The sequence below is a fragment of the Vicugna pacos genome, chromosome 19 (assembly GCF_048564905.1).
Source record: "Vicugna pacos chromosome 19, VicPac4, whole genome shotgun sequence".
NCBI classification, from domain to species: Eukaryota; Metazoa; Chordata; class Mammalia; order Artiodactyla; family Camelidae; genus Vicugna; species Vicugna pacos.
Window position 1 is genome coordinate 19,738,168 of NC_133005.1, and position 16,493 is coordinate 19,754,660.

General features: G+C 42.9%; 1 protein-coding gene across 7 annotated transcripts in view; it reads right to left on the reverse strand.

The window, feature by feature from the left end:
* Positions 1-15,035, reverse strand: part of SHLD1 (shieldin complex subunit 1) — a 57,583-nt gene extending 42,548 nt beyond the window's left edge. For 5 of the 7 annotated variants that reach the window (XM_006207417.4, XM_031675077.2, XM_072943560.1 and 2 more), the window contains exons 1-2: positions 14,973-15,035; positions 8,960-9,141 (exon numbers count right to left, since the gene is read on the reverse strand). In XM_006207417.4, the coding sequence (XP_006207479.1) occupies positions 8,960-9,137 (178 nt within the window). In that variant the 5' untranslated portion in view covers positions 9,138-9,141; positions 14,973-15,035. Of the gene's footprint in view, positions 1-1,605; positions 1,895-1,915; positions 2,097-8,959; positions 9,142-14,972 lie in introns of those variants that run through there. The other 2 variants (XM_072943563.1, XM_072943562.1) reach the window with 2 other exon arrangements.
* Positions 15,036-16,493: the final 1,458 nt, after the last annotated feature.

Here is a 16,493-nt window from a genome sequence, read left to right on the forward strand (position 1 = left end):
GGCCCCTGGGTAACTTCCTCATCTTTTTATTTATAGTGTGCCTAACATTTCCTAAGATTTTCCAAAAATTTTTTTGTCAAACATAATAAAGACATAACAACAACTACTGAATATATTATGAAGAAATAGGAAATGGGGCCAAATCTGTTTGTTTTTAGAATTTATTTAAATTTTCCACTCAGTTGTATTCTTTTGTAAGCAGAAAAAAAACCCACAATACTATAATACGACGTGGTAAAAATATAATTTTCTTAAGAAAACAGCTTTAAAAGGCAGTCTTTCAGGGTTTCCTTAAAACTGTGCTCTCACGTGCTGTAATGAGAGAGATATTTGCTGAAACAATTCTACCTGGAACATACTTTCTCCATCATGGGGAAACGTAGTGATAATTTTCTGTTTTCCGTAGAATTTTATCTCCTCACAGATACTAGTTTGTCTGCTGTTCTCTTATCAAACAAAAAAGCTGGGGGCTGTAGAGGGAGACCAGTTTGGACTAGTCTGAACCCTTTTCAAATGAGCCGAGCAAATCTGCAGGGCTTACCTGAGAATACACGCCATTCAGTGTAGAAGCTTTCTTGTCCTATAGTACACGTAAGATTAATCACAGCTTAAATTTGATGGTAAAATTATAAACTGGTGATCAAGGGAGTGTGATACTTTGTATCTGTTTAAAAATCTTGTCAAACTTCACTTAAGTGTGTTGTTCATTTATTCACTGAACCAGCTTTTAATGAGCACCTACTATGTGCCAGGCACAGCACCCTTACTCCCTAATCACCCGTCAGGGTCTAGGTTTAGAAGGCACCAGCTGCAGACACTGTGATGAGACCAGGCAGAGAACAAAACACGGACCCTGACCAGCAAGTACCAGGGTCCCAGGATGAATTAAAAAGCACTTAACCTTCAGAGCTGTTTTCTAATAAGCTGGGTTTCTATAACTTTCAGCCTTTTAGCAAAACCCAGCTCCATCAAGAACTCCAGGAAGCTTGAGGGTCCAGAAAGGCAGCCACTCAGTAAACAAAGAGCTTGGTTTACAACTTCAAAAGGCAAAGGGCCAAGAATAAGAAGAGTTTCAAGGCCAGATGAGAAAATTTCTTCTGGACAGAAAGTTACTGAGGGTTCCATCCTTTACAGCAAAGTAAAAAATCCAGATTTTGGTTTTTTTCTTTGGTTTTAACATAAGAAATTGGATCCTGCCAGGTGTGAGAAATTTATCTGAAAAGGCAATGCCTTCCTTGTAGTTAGTCTGCAGGTAGAGCTTCTTCAATGACGGGAAGACGAGAGGTTGAATGGAGAAACTTCGGGGACCGTGGACACAGCACCGGTGAAATAAGCCAGAGCCCTGGTTGACCGGGAGGGCGCTGATGCTAGTTGAAGACATTCCGAGTCAGCAGAAAGAGGCCAGCAGGGACTTTTCAGAAAAGGTAACTGCAACTATTTAAGACCATATTTATTACTTAGTACTTACTCATATCTTGATGTTTGCATTTCTTTAAAGTTCTGCCTTTGAAGTCAGTGTGACCCAGGTTTGAGTCTCAGTTTTCTACAATTTGGGGGGTTATAAATTAATATGTAACCTTTCGATGGCTCCATTTCCTCATGGGTAACGTGGAGAGCACAACAGTATTTATTTATTTACCGTTTATCCCTTGGGGTTGGTTGTGAGACTCAGAAAGAACAAGGCATGTGAAATGCATAGCACAGTGCCTGGAATGTAAGTGTACAGTAAATGATAAACTACTATCTTCATGTCTTCCCTTAATTGTGCAGAGTCTTCTTTGTCCCATAAATAATACGATTGCACCGAGTAACGGTATACGCGTATCTTCACCAAGTTGTTGTCTCCTATTTTAAGATGACACAGCTGAGGGATGAGCCGTGAATGAGTGTTCACCTGGAGAAGCCCGTGAAGAAAGTATCGGGTCAGATCACGGGGTCACTGCTGGACAGCTGGACTGGAAAGATAAATGCCTGCCGGTGTGGCTTTTGACAGGAACGTGGCCTGTTTTTTTAAAAACTGTATTTGCAGGCAGAGTACACAGAAGTAAACTGGTCTCTTCTCCCGCAGCAAGTGACCTTGAAACTCGAAAGTAAGGCTGATGAGAGATGACACAGATAGCAAATGACATTCCTGAGCCCGAAAGATTACTCCACTCTTACACTATTAAGATCTCCACTGACTTGTTGAACGTCATCTACAATTAAGCAGTCTAAAATAGAGAACTGTATTTTTTAATTTTTAAGAAAGGGATAGAAAAAAAGAGAAAGGGATAGAAAAGTCACAGTTAGAAGTAGTCTGTACAGAGAGTCACCAAGGAAATAGGAGTTGCTGGGTTACTGTGTGACTCTGGGCAACTTCTTTCATTATCCTGGGGTTCAACCTCCCCCTGCAGAAAATGAGACGACTAGGTGAGCCTGGTGGTTTTCGAACCCTTTTTTTGGCCCTGACAGCCGTTCTTTCAATGAATGATTATCTGGAAGTGCACAGTGTGAATAAGCTGATACGGATGAACAAGAGCATTGAGTCCAGGGCCCCTGGAAGCTCGCTGCCCTCTCCCAGGCCTGACCTCCCAGCTCCCAGGGGGCTGCCTGGAGCACAGTTTGAAAACCATTGGCCTGGAAGCTGGACCATTCTTTAACTGTGGGTCTTAATCACATACACTTATGGTTTATCCTTCACTCCTTGAGCCAGTTAGGACACACTCCTGCCCTCCAACAGTGGCCAGCAAAGAATTCAAAACCCATTCAGAACCTGAAAATTAAGCTTAGGTGGCCGAATCTGCAAAACTCAATCCAGAAAGTGGTAACCAGTGCAGAGATGCACTGTCATGAAGGATTAAACTTCCCAAATAAAATCCATCCACGTGGTAGGTGACAGGAAGTTCTAGATCTTGCTCTGTGATTTCTCAGAGAACTGGCTCATCAGTCCCTTTCTCTCCCTTCCTGACTGTATCTGAGGTCCCGTTCAGAGGGAGCTGGGTCATCAGCCACCAGGTTAGATACGATTTAATGCAGCTATAAATTAGAAAACGTTTTTAACATTATTTACATGTTTGAAATATACTCTGACTCTTATTTAAAATGACAACATCACATCTAGAATTCTACAATTATTATGTAAATTCTACTTTTGAGAGTTTCAATTTAAGAGCTTATGATTTCTTACGGAAATAAAATTTTCTAGAATTACAAATGGATACCATATGAATCACAGAAAGGAAAAAGACATACTTATCTACTCTTAAATATTAAATTCCTTGGATGAAATGCCTAAATATACAGGCTATAAAATGGCTTTTGAAGACTGGGATGTTGACAGATTCCAAAACAAGGACAAGGGGCATCAAACCACTGTTTACTTTAAACTCACAGCCTCTTGTCAGCAGGGCCTTTAATCATCAAAGACATTGTTTAATACTCAACTTTGTATACATTCAACTGATTTCCCCAACAACTGCTCTTAGAAGTTCAAGTTGGAGGAAAGGGCAGAGGTTTCCCACTCCCACACTGCAATGTCAAAGAGACAACTGCAGAGAAACACTGTGTCCTGCACCAGAACGCACCCTGGGCGCTCTCCAGAACAAAGGTTTTTGGGGGGCCCTGATGAGACATGCCACGTGAGCTACCCAGTTTATCAAGCTACAGAGGTACACACAGGACTGCACCTCCAGGAAGCCTCTGGGACCCTGCACTTGAGAGGTTTCGCCCAGACCATGTGCCATATCACTCCACGCTTCCGTTCCATTTACTCTACGCTTTCCTTGAGCCCGGTAAGAAACGAAAAAGGGAACAAGTACCTAAGAGGCAGGGAGTTCAAGTCCATCAACAAATAGGTACTTGCAGCTAAGTGATAGATTCAGTTCATCGGTCTCTGGCATGGACGGGAGCGAGCAGGGAGGGGAGCGCACACTTCGAGGGGGGAAGCAGTGCAGCTGAGGCCCTTAGCATAAAGTCAGGCCCCGCAGGAAGAGCGGGCCTGTGCTCATGAGTAGCTGGGGACACCAGCAGGGGCCTAAATCCATCTGCTGTGCACCTGTACGGACTTGCCAATGGTTAAAATATTGCAGCAGGGCTGAACTGGTTGTTAAATATTTTGAGCAGATACCCCAGACATCAGATGACACAGAGATCTGAAAATGAGGCACAGGGGGCTGAACTGAAGATGGCGGGGAAGCCGAAGTGGATCAGGACACCTCAAGGGGACTTAAACAGAGGAAGGTGAAGAAAAGGAGGTTTCATGAGGACCTTCTGGGCAGTGTGGGTCTTCCGCCTGCCTCACCAGGAAGGGCAGGGGGATGGAGTTTCGTAAGCCTGAGCCCGGCCGGGGTGACAAGTTGTAGTTTGCTCCCTGGCAGTTCATGAGAAGTGGCTAGTTGGTCACTTTTGGACAGACGAGCTCTGTTTATTTAGACAGACAGAGCCCGGTCTCACCTGGCTTTGGGGACCCAGACTGAAATGACCAAGGCATTGAGGGTTTTCTGACTAATACTCTCGGATTCTTATCAACCCATTAGCTTCTTAGAAAGTGCTCTTAAGCCTCATGTCCCCTGACACGAATTACCTCCTCTGGGGCGTGGACAGGGTTAGATCAGGGCATCTGAGCAGGAGCAATCGGGACAGAGGTCACCTGCCCAGAGTGAGGAACAGTCATGAGGGGACGTGGGAGGGAGGCGTGCAGGGCTTCCTACAAGCAGTCGGGCTGGGACGAGCAGGGCAGGGACAGGTCCAGGTCCACAGCCAGAGCCAGCTGCACGGTGACCCAGGAATCCTTACAAAAGGAGCCAGGCCCGAGCTCCATGGGAGCAGCCAACAGGAACCAGGTACCAGGGTGGGTGCAGCCCGGGCCGAGTTACCCTGGGGACTGTAACTGGAAACCCTTGATGGTTCACCAGTCCCTAGAAGAGCAATTTCCTAACAACATCCAGCAGCAAACAAGCAAACCAGGAATGCAAGTGGGCTTGGGAACCGGGTGCGTTAAGGAGCTGAGATAGACGATAGCCGTGGGAACACCAGCAGAAACCCGTGTGAAGGCAGGCCGTGCCTCTGAGCAAACTAACGCTCAGAGCAGAGCAATCAGGCTGGGCACTTAGGAGAGCGACTTCCCTCAGTTTGGGACCGTTCCACCTGAAGGTCACTGCTTCGTGGTGACCAGATTCCCAGCGACAACCTGAGTGGAAAACCTCTTTCCCACAAAAGGCAGCTCTGGAATGTTTACAACAAAATAATCAGTTTTCGATGCTGTGCAAATGTCCCCTAGTAACAGCAGCATGAAGGGCCTTTTGTGGCGGGTGAGCCTGAGCCCAGTTATTCCAGTGTCACATAAACACCAGAGAAGGCGCTATTAAATAATCGGGCGGCTGTCCTCCATTGGACCCCAGCGTGATCCTTGCTCCCATCCTGGCTCCAAGATACCATTTTCACTTATTTGTTGGGAAGCTCGGGGCGATCTAGTCCATTTTTAAAACAGTCGTTATGAGTATCGTGAATAATGAATGGACTAACATACAAAAGCCCTGCAGAATGGCCGAGCGTACAGCCAAAGAAAATTGTTCTTAAGTATTTAAGTCTGAATGAAATGGCACCAAAACTTCACATTCTTCCCTAAAACTACCCCCTCTCAATGTGAGCTGTTTGCTCTATCAAGCTAACAAACTCACCTTAATTACTTCCTGCAGCTCCTCATCTCCAGGGTGTCATCTCCTTGGCTATTTCCCAGGTTAGAAAAGAGCAAAATTTTTTTTTCAATGAAAATATGACTTTCAACACTGCCTTTGGATTCACCCCAGCTTTGCCACTTACTAAGTGACATCGGGCAAGTTTCCTGACTTCTCCAAGCCTCCATTTCCTCACGTGTAAACTAGGGTTGATTTCCACTTGTCAGATTTGTCATAAAAACTGAAAGTGGCAAAGTTTGTGAGACTTAGTGTGGAGCCAACAACACAGAAGCCGACAGGCAGCAGGTCTCCGTAAATGGGAGCCATCACTGCTCACGCACCTAGCTCTGCAGAGAGAAAGGACCAGGCACAGACCCCCACCCCAGGTAGCACGTGCAGACCAATGTGTGTGTCTTAAACACATGCTGCAGAGGATCAAGGATCCACTGGGAAGGTCAAGCTCAAGCTGTGTGGGGGGAGGGGGAGCGGAGTGTGCAGAGGTTGAGGTGGGGAACCTAAACAGGATGCATTCAAGGACATCAGACGCACACTCCCAAATCTCTCCTCTTCCTGCCCTTGATTCCAGAAATTGAGACTTTCCTTTAGGTTTAGGCTCAGTGCTCTTAATTAAAAAAAATTTTTTTTTAAATTAAGGTATAATCAGTTTACAATGTGTCAATTTCTGGTGTACAGCACAATGTTTCAGTCATACATGAATATATATATATATATTCACTTTCATATTCTTTTCACCATAAGCTACTACAAGATACTGAATGTATTTTCCTGTGCTATACAGTATACACTTGTTTATCTGTTTTACATATACCAGTCAGAATCTGCAAATCTCAAACTCCCTGTTTATCCCTTCCCACCCCTCTCCCCACTGGCAACCACAAGTCTGTATTCTATGTCTGAATCTGTTTCTGTTTTATATGTAAGTTCATTTGTCTTTTTTTTTTTTAGATCCCACATATGAGTGATATCATGTGGTATTTTTCTTTCTCTTTCTGGCTTACTTTACTAAGAATGACATTCTCCAAGGCCACCCATGTTGCTGCAAATGGCATTATTTTATCATTTTTATGGCTGAGTAGTATTCCATTGTATAAATATACCACAACTTCTTTATCCAGTCATCTGTCAATGGACATTTAGGTTGTTTCCATGTCTTGGCTATTGTAAATAGTGCTGCTATGAACACTGAGGTACAGGTGTCCTTTTAAATTAAGGTTCCCTCTGGATATATTAGGCTCGGTACTCTTAAACAAAGAACTTCCTGTAAAAGCTAACACTTGAAGCTGCAGTCAGTGTTTCCTAGTCTGGTTAAGCTTCAGATTGTTTTGAGAGATTCTGATGGTGACACAGGAAGGCTGTGGACACCTAAGCGACAGGTGGAGGCCCAAGCAGGGAGAGAAAGTGGAAAGAACCAGGACTCTGAGGGCACAGACAAGGAGTGACTCACCTGTGTGTGCATGCCTTACAGAAGCAGCATGGAGTTGAGACCGCTGCACAGGTGTCTGTAACTTACTCTGCACACATCAAATGCCTGACGGTTAGGCCACGTCTCCGGCACTTACACATTTGAACTTTTCTTCTGGGAGGCAGAGAAAATGTGACAATCTCTTCCTCCAATGCTGATCACACTATGGGGCTAAATTCAGGCCTCACCTAATTCGGGGCTGCCTCTGACCCCCAACCCTTATACATGGAACTTTCCAAAGTTATCCATAACCAGCCGTAAGCTACGTGTTTGTGGGGAGGCCCACCACATGCCAGGGCCTAGGCCTCACACACACTCACCCTCATTATGCTGACCCACAACAAGGCAGGTGCCGCGGTCTCCATTTCACAAACGAGGAAACCAACACAGAGAGAAGCCAAGTGACTTGCCCACGGCCAAACCACAGAAAGCAGCAGAACCAGAATTCAAAGCAGACAGTCTAACCCAGCACCACCACAACCACCACCACTGACACCATGCAAAATGGCCATCTCGGCATCGGAGAGCTCCTTCCCGGGCTTAGACCTGTGTGAGGGTTTCCAAAAGAACCTTTTTTTTTTTTTTTGCATGAAATGTCTCAATCTTTAACAAATACTCCAATACTAATATTCCAGTGGTCCATTCACTTTAAATTCATAACAGCTGCTTCCTTAGGGAAGGAGAGGAGTGTAGAGGTAGCAGGATGGGAGGGGAAGAGGAATGGTTAAATGAACTAATAACCTGAGCCTGGAAAGAAAAAGGATAAGGCGTGATCTAATTCTCGGTAGGAACTAGATTAAACTGGAGGCTGACTGACCCTGATTACGCTATGTCCTGAAAGTCAGAACAGAATCTTTACAGGGTGTTTGAAAGTTTTTTCCTCCCTACAGAATGCTTAAGGACAACGACAGGTACAAACGCTACTTACTGCCTATATTGAACTCATCATCCTTAAGGTCCACATTTTCTTAGAACCTGAGTGCTCTTTAAAAATATTTTTTTGCGGTTTCTTAATATTAAAAACAACAATAATACTGCAAAAAATAGTACCAATTGACCGAGCACCCATGTTCAGCAAACATCACGATAGGTCCTTTACATTGTTCCCCGAGTGAAACCTAACTCACCGAGGTAAGCATTTTCATCTCCATTTTGTAGATGGTTCTGGAGCTCAGAGGGGTTAGGAAATATGACCCAAGTAACACAGCCAGTAAGTGGCAGAGCTTTGAATCCAGGTCTGTGGACCTCTGGGTCTGGATTAGGCAATAAACACAGAGAGGAGGGGCTTTACAGCCAGAGATGGTCACTAACTATGCCGAGGAATTATCATTTTAAACTTAGATAATAGACTGTTTGGCAATTTAATCAGGGAAACTTGTAGAAAAGTTGTTACCTAAATCCAGAGTATATTTCCGAAGAGGAATACTAAAATCCCAATTACTGTTACCTATGACACACCACAAGGCCACGTGGCTATTTTCTGAGGTTTTAAAAGAAAAAACAAACAAAAAAACCAATTCTACTCTCTCCCTACTGAACCAAGTGCTCCCTGGCCTCTGAACGCCTCTGGATGGAGATCAGAAAGAGGCTCAGACAAAAAGGCCTCCAGGAAATGGCTCCTGTCGTGGTCACACCAGGGAGGCTGTCCTTTGAAGTCTCTCCCAGCAGTTTTGCTTAGATAAGATGTTTTTCTAACTGAGACAATGAATCATTCCTCAAAGACCTGCTATTAGAAGAGAGAGAAGCAAACTATCACATACCTCCACACGTCAGGATTTTGTTTGTGTTTTAGTGTTAGTTTGTTCTCAACTCTGCTTCTTACCTGGATCCACATCAGAAGAGCAAGGCATAGAAAGGGCTTCCGCAGAACCAAGAGCCTCACTGTTGGCCTCCTGGCTGGGTCTCTGCAACACGTAATCCCTTATGTCATAAACTGATGGCAAGTCCAAAGCACTGCTCTCCTCCGACTGGCCGTCTGGAGTGGCTTCCTGGGCTGCCATGGTCCTGCCATGGAAAAAAATAAAACAGTTCAGTACAGAAGGCATGGCGAACAGGAGCAGCCATTATAGTCACGGCTTAAAGTACCTTAAAAGCCAAACAACAGAACAGTAGAACCAGACTAATTTGCTTTCCTGTTATTAATGGCCTTCCTTGTCTTTACTTTAGATCCAGGGTGCATTTACCATGTTTATTCATCATGAGATACTCAGCACAGAAAGAAACCATGAATAATTCCAGTCGGAAAATAAACTGCATGTCTGATAAGGATGAAATACTGCCCAGCACTAAACTTCAAGGACTACACAGGTACTTAATGAACAGGGAAACTGTCCGATGATGTATTAAATGGAAAAAGACTTTTAAACTGTAGGTGGTGGATGATTTTATTTAAAAAGCCAGATTTTACAAATAAACAAATAAACAAACAAACAAACAAACAAACAAAAACAAATAAAATACCACATGGATTCTGTGTGTATGAAACACACAAACCTATAGCTAGGGAAGAAACCAAGTCTGGAAGGGTGTATTCCAAATTAATTTCAGTGGTAATTAATTCAGTGGTTTCATCGCTGGGTAGTGAGATTACAGGTGATTTGCATTTTCTTCCACGGCCTTCAGACAACTGTTACCATGCCAGGCCCTGGGGATGCAAAGGTGAATGTGACGGAGGCTTCCTTCACGTTGCTCAGGTTGGGATGATCCCATCACAGAGACAGTGTTAACACAATGACAAGGTGGAGAGGAGCCCAGAAGGAGGCAGTAGGCTTCCTGGTGGCAGTTGTCCCCAGGCATGGGGCTTGGCCAGGCCATGGCCGGGGGACAGCATGAACCCCAGAAGAACCAGTTTGGGCAACACAAGCAGCATGGGGTGCCGAGAGTCCAAAGTGAGAGTCAGGGACAATGACACATCGGGTAACTGGGGAGGGACAAACCCTGTGGTCTAGAGTGGACAGCATGGGGCCTCTGTTCTTCCTGTGCCGGCTCTGGGAAGGACAGTAAGGCCTGGATGCTGTCAGCAACTTGGATACACAAAGTCTCTAGCTGAGCTCTGGAGACTTCAAAGGTGGCTTATTGTGTTCAGCATTCAGACATTTCCTGTTAAAAATTGGGTGTTCCTTACCCTTTCTGGGTTGATGTCTACCTGTGGGCACTGGGTTCTCTACCAGAGGGCTCTCTGCAGTGCATCCAGCCCTGCCCAACTCTCTATAAGTTAACTGTAGGCCTGAGGAGATTCCAGACCCTCTGCTCCCCTCTGCCTCTTAAGTTGTTATCGGTAAGTCTTATAGTCAACACACATCCCCAGCCACCATACACCCTGCAGAGGAGTTGCATGGTCAGATCTGCAGATCTGGCAGCTGGACAGCAGGGGGATTTGCAAGGGCCTAAGCCCGGTGGCAGCACTGTCAGAAGCAACAGGAATTCATTCACCTGCAGTGGTCCCAGTGTGAGTGGAAGGACATGTGAACCAGGGCAGGGCGCCACCAGTCAGGAGCAGGGGCAGACTGGGGACATACTTAGGAATGAGAATGAGAGCCGAACTTAGTAACTAACTGGATAAAGGGGCTAAAGAGGAACTGAGAGTCAACAAAGAATGGCAGCTCTGGCGATTGGGTTGCAATATCAACTGAGTCAGAGAACTGAATAGGCTTGGGAGGAGCAGGTATTCCAAATTATGGAATACTATCCAGCTGTTAAAACAACAGAACTTGAAAGATGCATGTTTGAATGACAGAAGCAATTTCAGAATAAGACGAACAGTGTAATAATGTGAGTAGTTAACATTTACTGAGTGCTTGTTGGATGCCAGGCATTGTGCTAATAACAGCTTCACCTGCAACAGCCCTGGAAGCAGGTGATCCTGTTACCACCCTCACTCACAGTCCCACAGTCAGCCTGAAACACAGAGTGAGTAGCTCACCCAAGGAAACCCACCTAGAAGGAGCCAATCTAGGATGAACCCAGCTCCAAGCCCTCCCAGCCTTCCCGGCCTGCACAGCCTCCATTCTGCAGCCCGAGCCACCGCCTGATCAGGCAAAGACAGGGGGTGTACAAAAACAAATCAACAGAGAGACCTGGCAAGACCCTCCTTGTCTGGAGGCACCAGTCACATGCTGTTGTGGCCATTCGCTCAGGCAGAGAGCGAGCCAGGACACCAGCTGATTGCTTCTGACAGGAGTGAAGTGATCAAGGTTTCCCAAAGAAGCAAGAACATCCTGTCTCTTCACACATGCTATATCAGCCAACCAAGCCTGAAGTTTCCGCAAACTCTTCTGCTGCAGGCATCTGTGGCTCCTCCTCCTGCCCACCTGTTACCAAACACTGCCCTGGAGGCTTCTGGAAGGTCAATGAATGACATCTGCATACCCTGCCTGCCTGCAAAGATGCCTCAAAATCAAGCATTAATAGAAGGTACGGCGGGACAGGGAGGGTATAGCTCAGTGGTAGAGCGTGTGCTTAGCATGCACGCGGTCCTGGGTTCAATCCCCCATATCTCCATCAAAATAAATAAATAAATAAACCTAATCACCTCCCCCCCAAAACAAAAGCAAACAAAAATAAAATAAAATATTTATTAAAAAAAAACCAGAAGGTATCATTAGTGATATGAAATGAAAGGAATCCTTTTTGAAAATAAAGAGCACCTTGATGTGATATCTGTCTTTTCTTTTAGAATCACTTATATTAAATGTCAAATATATTCCAAACTGGGCACGTGAGCAAAAAAAAAAGCCTACCAAAAGGCAGAATCCTGTTTATGACAAAGTAAGTACCTGTGCATGTAAAAAATTATTTGAGACGCAATGAATTTACACAGGAGAAAGCAGGCAATAGGGACAGACGAGACCCTTTTTACGGTCTGAAGCCACATAGGCTGGCAAGGAGAATGCAGTGATTATCCTCTGCCCTAAAACTTCTGTTATGTGGTTCAACTTCCTTCTCCAGAAGTGCTTATTTTCCTCTCTTAAAAGTGCCTTAATTACAAATCTAAATATTCTTTCCCAGTCCTGGGGATTATAGGATGCCCCAGGACTGCAGGGACAGTACATAAAGACCTGCTTACCAAGAGAATTCCCATTACCGTTTTCCCAGTACTCTACATATTTGCACAAACCTACCAATACAACTCAGTCAGGGTCCATGTAAAAGAAGTAGTTTAACTTCATTTACTTTTTTTTCAATTAAGCCTCTTTCAGTACTTTAAATGAAAAATTTCAAACAACAGAAAAGTTGGAAGAATTATATAACGAACATCCAAATAGCTACTTCCTAGATTTCTTTATTCTTATTCAATTTATTTAAACAAACAACCTGTTTCTTCTACCCCCAACTTCTGTCAACCACTAATCTTTCTCTTTATCTGTAACAATATATACACACATATATACATTACATATATATAACTTTTTTCAGATTCCACATATAAGAAAAATCATAAAGTATTTGTCTTTCTCTGACTTATTTCATGTAGCATAATGCCCTCCGGGTCCATTCATGTTGTTGCAACAGCAAGATTTCATTCTTTTTTATGGCTTTGTATGCTGCAGGCATAAAGGCTCTCCACCAGATTCTCTCATAACCCCTGCTTCTTCGCACGGCATTGTCTTTCCTTCTCTTGGATAACTCTTCTGAAAAATGGAAGCAGAAGGAACACTTCCAAATTTACTCTACAGTCCAGTATTATCCTGACAGCAAAACTAGACAGAGATATCACAAGAAAACTACAGACCAGTATGATAAACATAGACACAAAAATCCTTGACAAAATCCTAGTAAAATGAACCCAGCAACATCTAAGAAGGATTATACTCCATAACCAAGCAGAACTTATTCCGGAAATGCAAAGTTGCTTTAACATGTGAAAATCAGTCAATGTAATATACTATATTAGTAGAATAAGGGACAAAACCCACAACAGATAAACACACACACGCGTGCGCACACACACACACACACACACAAAATCACTTGACAAAGTCAAATATCCATTCATGATCAAAACACTCGACAAACTAGGTACAGAAGGGAACTTCTTTAATCTGATAAAGGGCATTTTTGAAAAACCCATAGCTACCATCACTTCAAGGTGAAAGACCGAATACTTTCCCCTTAGATCAGGAACAGTTCAATATTTTCTGCTCTCATCACTTCTATTCAACATTGTACAGGAGATGTTAGCTGCACAATTAGGTGAGAAAATGAAATAAAAGCCTTCCAGATTGGAAAGAGAGAAGCAAAACTATTTTCTATTAGCAGAAGACATGATCTTGTGTATAGAAAGTCACAACGAATCCACTTAAAAAAATGGCTAGACTAATTAAACAAGTTAAACAAGACTGCAGGATACAAGATCAATATAGAAAAATCATTTGTATTTATAAACACTAGCAATGAACAATCTGAAAATGAAACTAAGAATATAATTTCATTTACAATAGCGTCAAAAAGAATAAAATACTTAGGTATACTTTTTTTTTAATTTGTAAGGCATGTACACTGAAAACTTTTAAAAATGTTGAAAGAAACTGAAGATGTAAATGAGTGCAAAGACATCCTATGTTCACAGAATGGAATACTATTTTAAAACGGCAATATTGCTCAAATTGATGTATAAATCAATGCAATTCTTAGTGAAATCTCACGTGGATTTTTTTTTTCTTTTTCGCAGACACTGACAAAAATTCGTATGGAAATGTAAGGGACCCATAATACCAAAACAATCCTGAAAACTAGGAACAGAGTTGGAGCACTGATAGTTTCCGATTTAAAAATCAGCTACAAGCTGCAGTAATTATGATTATGTAACTGGAAAAAGGACAGACATGTATATCAATGGAATAAAACTGACTGTCCAGAAGTAAAATGTTATATTTACGCTCAATAGATTTCCCACAGGATGCCAAGACAATTCTGCAGGGCCAGAACAGTCTTTTCAACCCTGGGACAGCTGAATATCCACATACAAAAAGGTAAAAAGGCTCAAGTACTTTGGAAAACAGTTCAGCAGTTCCCCAAACGGTTAGTCACACTTGGGTCGGGAAATTCCATTCCTAGGTGTTTGTCTGCTCAAGAGAAATAAAGACTTATGCCCACACAGATTTTACACGAACGTTCACAGCAGCTTTATTCATAATAGCCAAAAAGTGGAAACAAGCCAAATGTCCATCAGCTGATGACTGGATGAATAAAACGTGGTATATGAATACAAGGAATAGTTTCCAGCAGTAAAGGAATTAAGTTCTGATACAAGCAACAACAAGAACTTTTAAAGCACCATATTTAGTGAAAGGAGCTAGTCAAGAAAGACCATGCATTTTATTTCCACTTAAATCAAATATGCAAACTGACAAATCTCTAGAGACAAAAAGTAGACCAGTAATTACCTAGGACTGAGAGCTCTAGTGAATGGAGAGGGACTGCTAATGGGTACAGGGCTTTTCTTTTGGGTCATGAAAACAGTCTAAAATTAACCTGTGGTGATGGATGCACAATTCTGGGGATATATGAAAAACACTGAATTTTACACTTTAAATAGGCAAATTTTATAATGTGTGAATCATATCTCAAGAAAATTGTTTTTTTTGTTGTTGTTGTTGTTTGTTTTTAAAAAAGGGACCGAACCGCATGTAGCTCCACACGCAGCCCGCACATTCTGGGTCTTGCCCAGAGCACTGGCTGCCGGGACCTCGTGGAGTCCGGGGAGGAGAAATTTGGGCGTGTGCCAGGGAAAGCAGCCATAACTTCCCCATTATGGAGAACTGTCTCATGCCTTGTGGAGACCCCCTCCCTCACCCCCAATCCAAGTCACTCCTGAGTCCACAGAGAAAACTGACCCAGAAAAGGCGCCAGATCTCGATTACACTCACCACCCCGCCACAGCAGCAGCCTCGAACCGGAAGCGGTGGCGCCATATTTGTTATGGGAAAAGCGAAGTTTGAACGGAAGTCGTCGGAACCATCTTTGCTGAGGGCAGTGAAGGGCAAGGGAAGGCAGCTGTGGTCGTGGTGACTGAGGGCAATGAGCCAGCCAATTATACTTTCCCTGCATGGCTAGTTTGAGCAATTTCTAGAGGTTTATTGATAAATGTGCTTGGTGGACACAAAAGGGAACAGGAAAAATATTTTAAAATTTTTGAAACTTAAATGTCTACATTAAAAAAACATAAAAAGTAGAGAGAAAGTAACAAAGAGAATGCTAATATTTAAGTATGTTGCATGTAGTTAGCTGTATACAACTTCCAGAATTGCAGGGCCACTGAGAAGAGAATGAGGGTTATTGTTCCACTTGACCATTTTATGAAGTGTCCTCTACACTCACTGCCTCCTATAGGTGCCTACATTGAGATAGAACCCCATAAATTAGGAGCCCTACACTTAGGATGAATATTTTAAATAACACTAACTGAGCTTTGGCCAACTACATACCAGATACTTTAAGCTTAAAACATCCTAGATGACTTACTGACATTTCAAAGGCAAATTAAAAGATACAACTAGAAGTAAAACTGACTTTCCTTCACATTCAGACAAACCTAACATAGCAACAGTAAATTTCATTTTCCTTCCAAATTTGTGCTTTGAAATCAGTGTATAATTTTGATTTTCACTTTTTTTCCATGTAATATATCTCATAAAAGCATTCTTTCTAAGTAACATGATAGATTGTAACTAGAAAAAGCCTGGAATGACATTGTTACTGTCCTATTTGTTTTAGAAAATGACAAAATTCAAATACAATTGAATAACATTAATTATCCGGATTACTATGCAACCATTAAAAATGATTTTTAAAATAGCAAAAGGAAATCTGAGGTGGGGAGGGTATAGCTTAGTGGTAGAGCACATGCTTAGCCTGCATGAGGTCCTGGGTTCAATCCAGTACCTCTATTAACATAAATAAATAAACCTAATTATCCCTCACCTAAATAAATAAATAAATACATCAAAAAAAAAAAAAAATCCTAGACCATGCATTGCAATCTCAGTTTTCATGTCTCTTTAGTCTCCTTTAACCTCTGTTTCTCAGTCTTTCTTTGTATTTCTTGGCATTGACATTTTTGAAGAATACAGGTCAGTTATGCTGCAGAATGTCCCTCAGTTTAAGTTCGATGCTGTCACCTGGTTCTCAATGGCATTGAACATTGCTGATCACTCCCTCTGTCTGCAAAGCCCTTTTCCCTGTGTTTCTCTGATACCACCTTCTTCCAATTTTTCCCTTTCCTCTCTCAAAAGTCCATCTAAATCTCCCTTACAAGCTGTTCTTTCTCTTCAATGTGGACCTCTCTCAGGGTTTTTGACTTTTGTCCTATTTCCTTCTGTGCAGATGATTCCCAAACTTCTAAGCCTAGTTCCCTC